Below are 14,886 nucleotides of genomic sequence, written 5' to 3' on the forward strand. Positions count from 1 at the left end.
TGGTGCCACCCCGGAGCTGCTTGAGGTAAGCGGCGCTGGGCTGGAGCCTGCACCCCAAATCCCTCCTGCATCCCACACCCCAACCCCCTGCCCTGAGCCCCCTAACCCTCTTGAGACTCCTGCTGCACCCCACCCCCCCTGCCCTGAGCCCCCTTCCACACTCCACACCCCTCCTGCACCTCAACCCCTTGCCCTGAGCCTTCTTGCACCCCACACTCCCCCCCACACACCCCGTACTCCCTCCCGCACCCCAACCCTACATTCATGGTCCTGCATACAATTTTCCCACCCAGATGTGGCCCTCGGGCCAAAAAGTTTGCCCACCCTTGTACTACAGTAATGGGGCCATATAAGTACCTATAATACAATAACACCTAATTCTTATATAAGGCTTTTCATCAGTAGATGTCAATGTGCTTTACAAAGGAGGTTGGGCTCATTATACCCCGTCCACAGATAGGGAAACTGAAGCAAAGAGAGGCGACTTGCCCGAGGTCTCCCCGCACGCAGTGCCGGGACCAGAACCCTGACTTGTTGAGTCCTAGCCCTGTAGGTGCTGGCCAGCCCTGCTGGGATGGCTGCTCCCTGCCCCGGACAGCGCAGGGGCGATGGGGCACCAGGAGCTGTGACACTGGGCTCTGCCCTGCGTTTGCCGGTGGATGCGCTTCTGCTCAGCGGCTCCCTCCTGCTGGTGCTGCCATCTCCTTTGCGGGGATTCCCCCGCCTCCGGGGCCCTGGCCAGTCTCCGACTGCAGCCGCTCTTCCTTCTCCCGCGGCGCTGCGGGCGGGAGGCGCCGGGTCCCTGCCGCAGGAGCAGCAGCCCGGCGGCGCAGGCGCGTTCCCCGCGGTAGGGGACCCGGCCGCTTCCCCACCGGAGGCTTCTGTTGTTTTTTTCCCCATCCTCCCCCCACCTCTCCCGCGCTGAGGCGTGCAGCCGCGCGGCGCCCGTCGCTGCAGCCTCGACAGCCTGGGCGAGCTGTTCGCGCCCGCTGCTGCCCGGGCCCGGCCACGATGACGAGCGGCCAGGAGTGTCAGGATGTGCAGGGCAGGTGAGCAGGCGGGTCCTGGGGCTGGGCGTGCAGCGGGGTCCTGGGCGTGCAGCGGGGGGTCCAGGGCGCGCGGTGCAGCGGGGGGTCCAGGGCGTGCGGCGGGGTCCAGGGCGCGCGGTGCAGCGGGGGGTCCAGGGCGTGCGGCGGGGTCCTGGGCGTGCGGCGGGGTCCTGGGCGTGCAGCGGGGTCCGGGGGGTGCAGCTGGGTCCTGGGGCTGGGCGTGCGGGGGGGCGGTGGCGGGGCGCGTCTGGCTGCCTGGGGACGGGCAGCCCTGCTGCTCCCGGCCGCGGGAATCTGGGGCAGGAGCCTGGGTACCAGGGACAAAGCGCCGCGCTCTCCGGGCCTGGGCGGCCTCTGCCGCAGGGGGAGGCGGCTGAGTCGGGCCGGTGCGCGGGAAGCCCGGGCGGCCGCCGGGATAGGATGGGGCGGGGGGGCGGCCGCCGCACGGGGACAACAAAGGGCGCCATTGCAGGGCACGGGCCGGGGAGGCCACGCACGCTGAGCTCCCGGGGGGGGCGGTGCCCGGGCGGACGGTGACTAGCTCCCTCCTCCACTGCAACCCCGGGAAGCTGGCGGAGGGGGAAGTGGAGGCCTCGAGACAGAGCGATGCCTCCACCCGTCTCGGGTACCAGCCTGCAAGGGAGAGATGGACAAGCCCTGCTCGAGGCTACCGCGAGTGGAAGGAAGGGGCTGGTGGCAGGTACTGCGCCTGGGCCCGGCCTGCCTGCCCATAGCCACGGCTTGCATCCCACAGGGAACTGCCTCCCCCTCCGCCCAAGATTTCCCCTATGATTTTGGGCAGGTCATTTAATATACCCTTTGCCTCAGTTTCCCATGTGTAAAATGGGGATAATTGCACTTCCCTACTAGAGGAGACAGATACACTCCTTATTGCAAGATGGATGCTCAGATCCTAAAGCGATGGATCTTAGATATAATAACACGGGGTGGAGGACGGGGACAGGCACTTCTACTTCATTTTCTCGAAGTTAATTTTTTCAGAAATTCACATCTTTATCTTCTGAGATGAAGTGCAGAACCGGATGAAGTTTCTGATCTAAATATTTATTTTTCATTTTCTGATTTAAAGAAAACATTCACAGAAAAATTCTTGAAAAAACATGAAAATGAGTGCATAAACATTTGGCTTTGCCTGCAAAGCCTAAAACACAGTTTATCTGCAAAACGGTTTCACTTTCTGTTCTAGTAGCAGCCAGGTTCAGAATAACAATCCTCTGGTTCATTTATTGCGCACACTGAGATACATGAGGTTGCCCCATAATAAGGTCTTAAAATCCTTTTCCTCTAGATAGTAAATGGCTGGTCTTGGGTAACAATCCATTATCAAGTTGCATCTCAATTTTTTCTTTTTCACTGGGGCATATTACTGTACATATTACTGTTCAACTGAAAGGAGGTGGGGAGAAAATAAAAAAGCAAAGAATGGAAACTTTCCAATTGATGATTAGATCTTATTTAGTAAAACCAATGTTCAGAGTCTCGAATGTATGTCAGTAGTAGCTGATGGGTAGCAAAATGTGAAAACCCCATTGACCACCTTGAGAGTCCTAGGAAGAAACAGTTTTACCTTCTATTAAAGAATCAAGGTAAGTATAGGAACTGCTGGGGAACTACTAATGTTTGTAGCTAAATGCCCAGTATTTATTGCCCAGGTTATTTGTACCCATCGCATCAGATAAGCAGAAGTAGCAGGAAGTAGTCCTGATCTGCTGAATTCCAAACACAGGCCTGGATGAGAGAGGAGAGGCAGGAAGGGAATGAAAATAGTGGGTCTTGTGGCATCTTGAGATGAGAAAGGCCACCACTGACTATATAGCCTCTCTGGGCTCTCAGGATTTATCTAACAGCAACTTCTTTGCTAATAAAAGTGCAAGCAGAAAGTGTCAGCAATCCATGTTCTGGCACTTTTCTGCTTAGTGTGAGGATAAAACTAAAGTCAATTCTACAGCCTCATTTACCTGTTTATATCCACTACAGAAATAACTTAGAGTTTAAAGTTTGAAAGCTGCTTATTACATAAAAATGTTTATTTGTACTTATTTGAACGTTTTTACTGAGTTACTTTGAGAAAAGACTTGGAGGCCAGTTGCAATGTTATGGGCATTGACACATTTTCAATAAAATACTCATGTATCAAATTTTACATTGATCCTGCCCTTTATTTTTCTGAGTTATCTACTTGCATGTTGTGATGGAAAGTTTAAATTCCATTATAATGTGTAGTGATGCGGTGTGAAGAATGCTGAGGACAGTCTACAATCCTTTTTTTACAGTAAAGTTATTATTGCTAATGTCCATTTTGCCTCTGCGTGACTAACCTGACACGGTGTCAGAAGACAAACAATAGACACTGCAGAATTTTGTCAAACTGCCAAAGTTCCATGCACCAGAGAGCTTCAGTTTCAACAGACCATCAGACTGGCCTGATTGGAAGGAACAATTTGCATGTTTCCGCATCACAACTAAACTCCACGAGAAGAGTGGAGAGGTGCGATATAGTTCTGTAGTCTATGGCCATGGGCAGGAAAGCTGAACATATCTTTAAGTCCTTTGCCTTTGGAGAGAAGACCCACAAGAACAATTATGCTGTGCTGCTGGCTAAGTTTATGAGCTTTTTATACCTCACTGTAATGTGATTTATGAGTGAGCATGTTTCTACCAGCATGTCCAAAAATGTGAGGAGTCTGGATTCTTTTATGAGAGGCTTGTATGGCATGTCAGAGAACTGTGACTTTGAAGACAAAAAGCGAAGAGAACGATAGAGACAGCAGTGATTGGCATTTTAGATCAGGGACTTTCAGAGAAACTGTAAGTGAAGAGAGATTTAACCCTTCACACAGCAATAGAAATGGCAAGACATCTGGAAATGATTAAAAATCAAAATAGAGACCAGTGGCCACCAGAAAGTAACCTAGAGGAAGTGACTTACAAACAGAATCACTATAGGAGATATAACACAGTTGCAAAAAGAAAGTGTAATAAGTTCTTAAAGCAATGTGGGGTAAGCCCCAGGCAAAATCTAACGCTTTTCAGATGAGATGCACAAGATGTGGAAAAGATCACAGTCCAAGAGGTGATTGCTCTGCTAAAGCAGCCAAATGCTGTAAATCCAGAAAAACTGGGCATTTTGCCACTGTCTGCCACATAAAGGGAGTATGGGAAGTGACTGCTGAGGGTACATCTACATGGTGAGCATCAGTGAGTCTCAGAGCCCAGGTTGACAGACTTGGGTTTGCAGGGCCCATGCTATGGCACTAAAAATAGCTGGGTAGATCAGGGGTTCTCAAACTTATTGCACCGCAACCTCCTTCTGACAACAAAGTTACTACATGACCCGGGGGAGAGGGGCGGGGGTGGCAGAGCCCAAACCCCTCAGCCCTGGGTGGGGAGAGTGGGAGCTGCAGCCCAAACCCCGCCACCCCGAGTGGAGGTAGAAGCTTCAGCCCCGGGTCCCAGCAAGTCTAATGCTGGCCCTGGCAACCCCTTTAAATGGGGTCATGACCCACTTTGAGGTCCTGACCCACAGTTTGAGAATTGCCCACGTAGATGTTTGGGCTTGGGCTGAAGCCTAGAGGGTGGGTGGGTTTCAGAGTCCAAGCTTAATCCTGATCCAGAACTTCTGCACAGCTGTTTTTACTGCTGTAGTGAGAGTCTGCAAACCTGAGTCCGTCAACCCAGGCTTTGAGACTCACTGTGCTGTGTAGACATACCTTGTGAATCAAGAGCCATTTTGTCTTGGATCAATCATGTGTAATGAGCCTGCCTGGAGGATGAAACTGAATATTTGTGGAAAGACTCTTCATTTTCAAATAGATTCGGATGCAGCTGTAACAGTCATATCAGAAGGGACTTACAGTCATGGAGCTGAAAAGAGCAGATGCTGGCCTAAATAGCCCCAGAGGTATTTTGAATTGCATTGGACAATTTTCCTCAGAAACAATAGACAAAGACAAAAGCTTTAATTTTAATGTATATGTGATTAGAGTATTGGAGGCTGACAATCTCCATACTCTTAGTGACAGGTTTCAGAGTAGCAGCCATGTTAGTCTTTATCCACAAAAAGGAAAGGAGTACTTGTGGCACCTTAGAGACTAACAAATTTATTTGAGCATAAGCTTTCGTGAGCTACAACTCACTTCATCGTGAAGTGAGCTGTAGCTCACGAAAGCTTATGCTTAAATAAATTTGTTAGTCTCTAAGGTGCCACAAGTACTCCTTTCATTTTTGCATACTCTTAGTGTGGTTGCCATGATGGGTCTAGTGAGAAAAGTGGAAGAAATTGATGGAATATTTGGTGATATTGGACTTTTAAAAGGAGATCCAGTAGAAATCATCTTAAGAGACAGTGCTGAACCATATAGCATACATATGCCCTGCATAATTTCTATCCCATTACTTCATAAAGTAGAAACTAGTTAAAGAGAATGGAAAAGAATGATATAATTGAGAAAATTGCTGAGCCCACTGCATAGTATACACTGATAGTACCTGTTATGAGTTAAAATGGGAATATACAAATCTGTGTGGATCATAAAAGACTTAATGAATCAGTAGTGATAGAAAAATATATCCTCCCAGTACTAGAAGAATTCCTCCCTAAAGTGGCAGGAGCTACTGTATTCTCCAAGCTAGATGCCTCAAGTGGTTTCTGGCAAATTCCTTTAGCCAAAGAGAGTGCTAAACTGACTACATTCATTATGCTCTTTGGGAGATTTTGCTTTCAAAGATTACCTTTTGTGATTACCAGCGCTCCTGAAATTTTGCAAAGAAAGATGGCAGAGCTGCTTAAGAACATAAATGGGGTTGTCATTTTTAGGGATGACATTTTAGTATACAGGTCATCAATGGGAGAACATAGCAAAACCCTCAATAAAGTTCTGAGCTTAATCAGTGAGTCTATACTCAAGCTAAATAAAGAGAAGTGTGTTTTCCACCTATGTCAAATTGAATTTTTGGGACAGACAGTAACCAAAGATGGAATTAGTCTACCCTTGAGAAAGTAAAAGCAGTTAGAGAATTGAATGTACCAGAACTGAGATACATGCTGGGGATGGTAAATTACCTTGCCTGATACCTGCAATATCTTTCTACAGTGACAAAACCTCTGATAAAATATTAAGGTCCAATACATCCTGGCTATGGGTACAAAATCAGGAGACTTCCTTCAAAAAGGTAAAAGAGGTGATCTCAACTGCTCTACTTTTAATGTTCTACGATGTAAACAAACTCTCAATAGTTTGTGCTGGTTCCAGTAGCTATGGCCTTGGTGGTGCATTCTGCTCTCGTGCACTTACAAACAGAAAAAGAATATGCACAGTTTTAAAAGGAGTGCTTGGCAAATGTCTGGGCATATAAGAACTTCTACAGATATCTTTGTGGATTGAGTTCGTTTAAATTGATAACTGACAGGAAACTTCTACCCTTATCAACAGAAAGAACCAGTCACTTATCCCAGATGAATTATACTCATATCTCAAACCAGTTACAATGCCTATAGCCAGTCCTGTAATAATCTAAAGTTTATTAACTAGGAAAAAGAAATGAGTTGTTTACAGGATTAAAACAGGAAACATACACACAAATGAGTTGCAGTCTCAGATTTTGAAAGGTAATACAAACTTGTATAATAAGCGGCTCTATATGTCCTAGGGCTGACCCCTGCCAAGCAGCATGGAGATCTCTTGCTTATGTTTAGGAATCTTTGCCCTCAGAGTCGAGACAGCATAAAGAGACCCCATTTCTCCTTGTCATGGATCTTTATCCCCTTCACCTCAAAAGCCAAGCTGCTGGGATGAGTTTATGCACATGCCTCCGCTTCCTGAACTGAGTTAGGAATGCCATTGACTAGGTCTCTGTCCTTTGATGCTACGCAATGTCTCATTAGCCTTCAGTGGGCCATCTTGTGTGCAGCATGAGCACTTTACTTTAATTAATGCTTCGTTTCCTGTTTGGTGAGTTACACAGTTACAGAGGTTTACAATACAGACACTCAATATAACTTTATACTGTGGGATACAGATATTATAAGTAGGATTAATGCATGCACCATCCTATAAGGATTTCATAAAGTCTAAACACATTCTTATAACACTAATATCTGTTTTAACTGTATTAACCCACAGCTAAGCCAGACTGGTTTTCAGCTATGCCTTTGTCAGTGTTCAGTGAGGCCTTGGGGTCTTGGCATGAGCTGGGGCCTGGTCTGGAAGCATTACACCCAGATCATACACTGTTGAGATAGACAGTGGGGCTTTCAACAAAACCGTCAATCTCCTCAGTTCATTGATTCAACAATCAAAACTGAGCAAACTACAAATTGCAGATGCAGTACCAGGAGCAGAAGATTCACCTGTTCCACCCCTCCCAGAGAAAGCTGTTGCAAACAAAAGGCAGACTAGTCACCACCTTGTTACCTGTTCTGGCTGCATAGTTAAACAAACAGTATGATTTAGGGATGAGTAACAGAGCAAAATTTGTTTAGATTTAAAGTTAGTTTGAAAAAAATAGTTTTCTGTTTTTAAAATTGTTAAAATGCAGAAAAGAAAAATTAAAAGGGAGAGAGTTGGAAAGTTGAAATTGCATTACAATGTTTAGTCAATGGGTGGTTTTGTGTGAAGAATACTGCAGCACATCTTTCCCTAGTGCTGGAGACAATGTGCTTTTTTTTTTTTTTTTTTTACAGTTAAGTTGTTGTTGCTAGTGTCCATTTGGCCTCTGTCTCTGTGTGGCTAACCTGACACGTAACATAAACACCCTTACTATATGAGATTAATAACAATAGTAATCTATATTAAGAATATGTCAAAAAATTACATTAAAAGACTGTCTTCCCCTGCTTAACCTACTCTCCTCAGGAAAGCCTTGAGTGATTAGGTGATTCTTGCAGTTGATCTGGCAGGTTAAAAAATGTGGGCTTTGCCAGACCAAAGGGGGAAGTGAATTACAGAGTTGAGGGCCCTCTGTTGAGAATACCCTGTCACCAACTTAAGCTAGTAATTCTAGGGATCTTCAGCAAATGATATGCAGTTGATCTCAGCTGCAAGTTAAAGCAATTAAGTCCTATTGGCTTTTAGATACTTAGGAATGAAACCATAAAAGACTCATAGGTCAATACCAACACTTTAAATTGTACACAGAAATGAGTTGGGAGCCAGTGAAATATCCAGAGCATAGGTGTGATCTCTTTTCATGAAACACCTCTGAGTAAGCAAGCAACTGCATTCTGCACTACCTGAATTTTCCAAATGTTATTCATGTGGAGTCCTCTGTAGAGTGCTTTGCAATAATGCAATCTCTGTGAGACAAAAACATGGGTGTTAGTGGCTAGGTAGATAATGGCTAGCTAGTTCCAGGAGGAATTCCTTGGCAAATGAAGTCAATGGAAAAAAACAACAGGACTGCCATTATTATTTGGATGTCCAAAAGCAGCTCAAAATCCAGTAAAATTTCTGAACTGTGAACTTCAGTGATAGTAGAAGCGACACATTAATATTAAATCTGCCATTTTCTCTAAATGTTTCCTGAATTCTCCAGAACAGGCTTGTGCTCTCATCTCAACTGGACACTGGGAAAGCTGAGTTACTAAATGGCCTGGTTTTGACAAGAGAAACACATGGAGCTCTGTGTCATCTGTGTATTGATGGATACAGCAACCTAAATATCTCACTCTTTCCCCAGCAGCATCTTAGGGTGAACTGTAGAATGGAGAGATGACAACATAGACCTTTGTTGAACCCTATAAATGAGAGTACCTGAGGCTGATGAACAGTCATCTTGTAAAAACAGTCGTTGCAAAGAGAAATGAATAGAGTCCCTTAAAAGCAACTCCATTTAGCCTTGCCAACATCTGCAAATGCATCAACACTACCTCATGGCTAGAAGTATTAAAGTCAGCGAACAGATCTGGAAGAGTCATGTGGGTGTCTCATCTTTGTGCATTGCTGGAAGGAGATTGTGCTGGTTTCAGTGGTGCACAATCTCCGAGCCATACATTGGCTTAAACACAGGTTGAAAAGGGTCAGAGACATCTGCGGCAATTAACAGGCCCAGGCTTTGTTCTCAGTCCCCTTCTTCTCTTTCCCTTTGTTTTTTCCCAAAGCCTTCTCTCCTTCCGTGGCTTCAGTTACCACCTCTTTTTGTGGTGCTGTATAAATGCTCACTACTACAGCTGCTATTACTACCAATAAACAAATATTTAATAATAATAATAATAATAATTAATAATAGTGTGGTTTTTTTAAACAATGGTAATACCTTGGAAAATTGAATTGAAAATCTGAATTGCATACTCCATTCCAGCTGCTGCCTCAGGCTTTTTGCTCTCTTGGGCTAGCACTCTTTTTTGCACTCTTCTCAGGAACTGTGTCTTTGTTTTTTCTGCACCAGTAAAGTAGTTGTTTTAGTGACAGGGTGGCATTTTGATTATCTTCTTAACTAACAATTAAAAGACAGCATTGCAAGTATGGTTCCTACTGCACTGTCTAAATACTTAGAAAAAAAAACGGCCCCTGGAAAACAGTATTCTCTTTCATGGACGACTACTGCAACAAAGCAGAAAGTCCCTGGCAGCAGTAACTGAGGAAGGAGGAGAGCCTGTGGTTTAGATTGTCCCTTGCTTTTTAAAGATATCAGTATCCATTATGATATTGATTATATCGGATAGGATGTGGATTTTTAATAAGTTCAGCACAAATTGAACTTCTCTTTACTTATAGTTATCTTAAAAATAGTTGGTCCATCATTTTAGTTTCTCAGTTTCTTGCACTCTGAGTATAACACAAAATATTGCACACATTTGCATTACAGAGGCATATCATACATATATGTATGAGGCATGCTTTGAGTAATAAGGTTTACATTTTGTATGTTGATGCAATTTTCCAAAAACCCCAATGACTGGAAGAAGCCTACATTTGTTTTTTTGAGAAGACAAGTTACAATTGAGAAGGAACAGCTAGCAATTGTATATATAGCGATGCACTGTTTTTAATGCCTACCAATAACTATAAATAGTAACTGGCATATACCAAAATTGGCTGCAAACAGAAAGTGGCATAAAGGCATATTGTACTATCTGGTTGTACATTAATAGACCTTGTTAATTTTTAATCTTATCTCTACAACATTAAGGGATATGTGTAACTTAATTACAAGAGCCTGATTTTTACTCCTTACTTAGACAAAAATTGTTTAAGAATTGGTCTGATTAATTATATATTGTGATTGAGATATTTGTGATCAGCAGCTTTAAATCTGTCCTCCCTCTTTAGTATGTGAAGAGTGTAGAAGGAACATAGAAGTAATCTAAACACATTTGTGTAATTAATAAAAAATAGATCCTGCAAGTAATCAGATATATAGCAACATATTTAAATTTCATGTTATTACTGCTGGGAATAATTTAATCATATAAGAGGTAAATTCTGTCTTGACACATTATAGGATGACTGGTAGTGATATTCTTAAATTAGCTGGTTAAATTAGAGTTGGTGGGTTTTTTGGTAGCTAAACTGGCATTGTTTTATTACTGATCCAGCAAAAAATGATGTTTCAACCTACCCACATACCACATGATATTATTACAAGAAGAGAGTATGTTGATTGCTTTCAGTGGGCATATCTATAAAGTGCAGGGTAGTAAAAGGTAGTGACGCACGAGGGAGAAGATGGAACAAATTTGGCAGGCCAGTTTTACCTTGAGGTCTTTCTCCTTGAAACCAAAATCTTAATTCCTTCCATTGTCTCATGCTTTCTGACTCCTCTAGTTGCTCTGCATGGATTTTTGTGCTTTTTGTCTTCTCCTGTAGTTGATTTGCATGGATTCCCAGTAGAGTTCAAGTAGAATAATTAGTAAAAGGGGTATAGTGCTCTGCAACTTGAGATATAAGTCTGTGCATAGCTCTTGTGCCTGAAAAAGCACTTTGACTGTTATATTTAGGAGGTTACTTTTACAGGGAGTAAGGAATTTTCAGCAGAAACATTTTTTGTAGGAAAATGCTAATTCATTGAAACCAAAACTGTTTCTGGGAAAGGGTTGGTTTTGACAAATCACCGGATTAAAAAAAATTGAGTATCAAACATTTGGAATTGTTGAAACATTGTTTTGACATTTTTGAAAAGTTTCATTTTTTCCTTTGAAGTGACTTTTGATTTTACATTTATATTTTTTTTAAAAAAGGTTAAAAATAGAGAAAGGTTAGAACTGAAATGAAACATTTTGATTTGACCTGATCAGAAATTTCTTTTTGGACTATTGATTTGTGAAAATTTTTGAGATTGTGACATTTCATTCTGATTGTGACAGAAATTTTTTTCAAAATCCAGAACATTCTCACAGCTTGAGAAAACCATTTCCCACCCACCTCTAGTTACTTTATCAGTACTTAGTTTAAAAAAATATACCAAGGACCTGATCCAACTCCCCCTGAAGTCAATGGAGAGACTCATATTGACTGTGTTGGGAGTTTTGGAACTCCTATTGACTTTACTAGGAATTGGATCAGACCGCAAATGCTGGAAAGCTAATCTTCCAACTATAACAGCTTAAAAAACAAATTCCAAGAAAGCTTTGTGATGTACACCCATGTCTAGAGCTCCATGTTTTTTGCAAATATTCAGTAACACTAAATAAAACAAAAAACAACGTATAAAAGGAAAACAAGCAAAAAAGTCACCCCGCAGCAGGGCGAGTTCCTGAGTGGATAAAATGAGTAAAACATAAGTGTAACACCGACAGACCCCAGTCATTGGCAGGCAGGATTGAACCTGGAACCTCTGGAGCTTAGTGCATGAGAATCTACCTCATGAACTAAAAGCCAATGCTTGTTAGCTAAGGCTGTACAGCAGACTCATTTTATCTCTCTTTTTAAGTAGTCTCGGTGCCACTAGATGGGACAGAACACCACACTCACGAGGTGTGTGGGTTACACAAGGACAAAAAAAATCCCCCCAAAATAAAACAAAAATTTATAAAAAAAAAATAGTTTCACAAGGCTCTACCTATGTCACAAGACGAGCTGAGCAAGGCTGCCAAGTCTATAGTGTTAGGGAATCCTGTGTCAAGGTCCGTCAAGTGTATTTGACAGTTAGACAAATTGCTTTTGAAGCTATAAGGGGATCCCAAGGCCAGTACCAGCTGTTAAGACAACTGTGCAAAGCTATAAGATTGATGACTCTGTAGCTGTAAAAGTATTTAGAATAAGTGCAAGGATTGGACACATCCTTCACCAGATCCCCTATAACTGAAGATTTGGTTTATCTCAACCAGTTGTGGAGGGAAATGCAGGAGTTTCAGACTTCCCTGCATCAGGGCAGGTACTCTGGGTCTGGAGGGTAAGAAACTGATGTGTGATAGATAATTTTGGGGTACACCATAAATGGAGTCTCTCTGCTTGGACCTTGAAACATCCCAATCACACACACAGGCATGATAGCCTTGTGCAAGCACTTGTTCATTGATTTGCTCCTTGTGATTTGCAGCATGGAATCAGGCCCACATGTGAGTTCGGGGTTTCTTAACAGTTGTTGATAATATTTGTCATTTGGTGCAATAACAAAAGCAACACAATTGTTCTTCCAAAATATCTTAATGAGCCAAGCCTAAAAATCAACACTGGCAGGTATTGGTTAGCAGAACGCAGAGAGCTTAATGAACACATTGGGGCAGGGAAATCTGTGTATACTCTACTTCAGTTTGAACACTGACTCTCAGAATTAACGGAACACTGTTGAGGTTTTTCAGTCTTAAATTTGCATAATCAGAGAGTTGTTTCATGCTGTAGCACTATCTATAAGGGAGCCAGTGTGATTGTATGTTTCTCTGATATTTGAACACAGAATTCACTGTGAGGCACACTGTGAACAAACCAGTGCCCCGTACAGTACTGTTTTCATAGTGTTAATACATCAGTTTGCTTTTGTATGTCTTACTCTTTTAAATATATAGGGTACAGCTGGTCAAAAATATTAATTGTTTTTTGCAATTTTTAAAAAATTCTTTGTTTTGACATTTTCCCTGAAAAAATGTGGGTTTGGTTTCTTGTTTCCCTCAACCTATTTCTCTCCTTCTTTTCCCCCTTTTTCTTCTACTCCCCATTTTTTATTTATAGTGAAAAAATAGAATAAGGAACGCAACAAGGGAAAGGGGAAAGAAGGAAAATGAAAAATCAAAACCTGAAAAATTTCAAACAAAATGCAAATTTTTCATGAAAATTTTCTTTTTGAAAAATAGGCCATTCTTCAAAGCTATTTTCAAATGTAAAAAATTGACCAGTTCTGTTACTGAGCTATGTTGCAAGCAGTGATTGTAAAAAGATAAAAATAAAATGGCACCACATTACAAAACTTAGGTAAGTGCTATCAAAGGAAACAACAGTTCAAGACATCAAGGCTCTCTTTATATTGCCTTCCCTTCCTTTATTTCCTTACCACTCCAGAAACTGAGGAAGAGATACTAACGTAGCTTGGACTGAAGTGATACAAGGCATTAATGAAAAGAAATTATACAGTAGAGTAGGTTTATGAACAAGGTGTTAAATAGTGTTAATGATAATTCATATGTTATTGATGAATAGTATAAGAAAACAATAGGAAAAAGGCAGATTGTCAAGTTAATTAGGTGTGAATATGGAAATTAAAACACCTGTTGTTTTGATAATGTGTAATAAGATCAAGAAGATCTAATTAGTGGTTGAAATTAAAGGAAAGAAAATGTGGTAAGTATAAAGAAAAAGAGAATAAAAATGAACTTCAGACCATCAATCTGTCTGATTACAGTGAGGATTTAGTTTATGCCAGAATGTTATGCCTAGATGAAAGGTTTTCCTCACAGTGGTATTAGGAGCATTGTATTAGTGTTACTGGGAGGAGAATTTGATGATGATTATATAGTTTGGCACTGGGTTGCCAGATATTAGTATTGCCTTGTATTTTCTTACATTTTGAATCGCTGTGTTGCGCAATAGATTCATTCACTGGCTTTTCATCTTCAGAGATCTGGCCCAACTCAACTTGAGACACCATAAATGGTCCTGGTTTTCAGAAAGTGCAAAATCATGCCCTTCTGCGGTATGTTGGATTGAACATACACAAATTCAGACACTTTACATGACTAGTCACTTAAAAATTTTTTTGCCTTGGTTTCTTAGATTACACATAAAATTGAGTTTTTATCCTCATCTAATACGTCCATATTACGTATTTTCATATAATTGGAAGTCTGAGCAAAAGAGAGGCCTTGTGAGAGTTTTGCCACTAATTTCAGTGGGGCCAGAATTTCACCCCAGGTTTTTGATAGGATACACATTGAAAGTCAGGACTATAGTGCATTGAGTTGCATAATGGGGAAGTGCTACTTGTTCTTCTTTTAAGGAGCTTGAAACAAACACTTCAAAAATGTTTGTACTTTTAAATGGTCTTCATCATTTCATTAAATTTCATGTGATTTTAATGTATTTTGAACTTACTTGGATGTAGAAATATGGATACCAAATAAAGCATTGAAAAGGTAACATAGCTTTAGACTCTGATACTGCAAACACTCATGCATATGAATAGCTTGATATGTTGTTTGCAGTGTTGTAGCCATGTTGGTTCCAGGATATTAGAGAGACAAGGTTGGTGAGATAATATCTCTGTGTAAGCTTGAAAGCTTGTCTCTTTTACCAAGAGAAGTTGGTCCAATAAAAGATATTACCTCAGCCACCTTGTCTCTCTAACTTTATATGTGAGAGTACTTAAAATGAGTTTAGTGAGTCTACTCACATGCATAAAGTTGCTCATGTGTCTTAAACCCTGGACCTGCAGACTCTTGTGCTCA

General features: G+C 42.0%; 1 protein-coding gene across 4 annotated transcripts in view; it reads left to right on the forward strand.

The window, feature by feature from the left end:
* The first annotated feature begins 706 nt into the window (after positions 1-706).
* Positions 707-14,886, forward strand: part of LOC140917218 (caspase recruitment domain-containing protein 8-like) — a 39,546-nt gene continuing 25,366 nt past the window's right edge. For 2 of the 4 annotated variants that reach the window (XM_073359534.1, XM_073359535.1), the window contains exon 1: positions 708-1,049. In XM_073359534.1, coding sequence (XP_073215635.1) covers positions 1,012-1,049 — 38 coding nt within the window. In that variant the 5' untranslated portion in view covers positions 708-1,011. Of the gene's footprint in view, positions 1,050-14,886 lie in introns of all 4 variants that reach the window. The other 2 variants (XM_073359537.1, XM_073359538.1) reach the window with 2 other exon arrangements.

The sequence above is a fragment of the Lepidochelys kempii genome, chromosome 9, assembly GCF_965140265.1.
Source record: "Lepidochelys kempii isolate rLepKem1 chromosome 9, rLepKem1.hap2, whole genome shotgun sequence".
Taxonomy (NCBI): Eukaryota; Metazoa; Chordata; order Testudines; family Cheloniidae; genus Lepidochelys; species Lepidochelys kempii.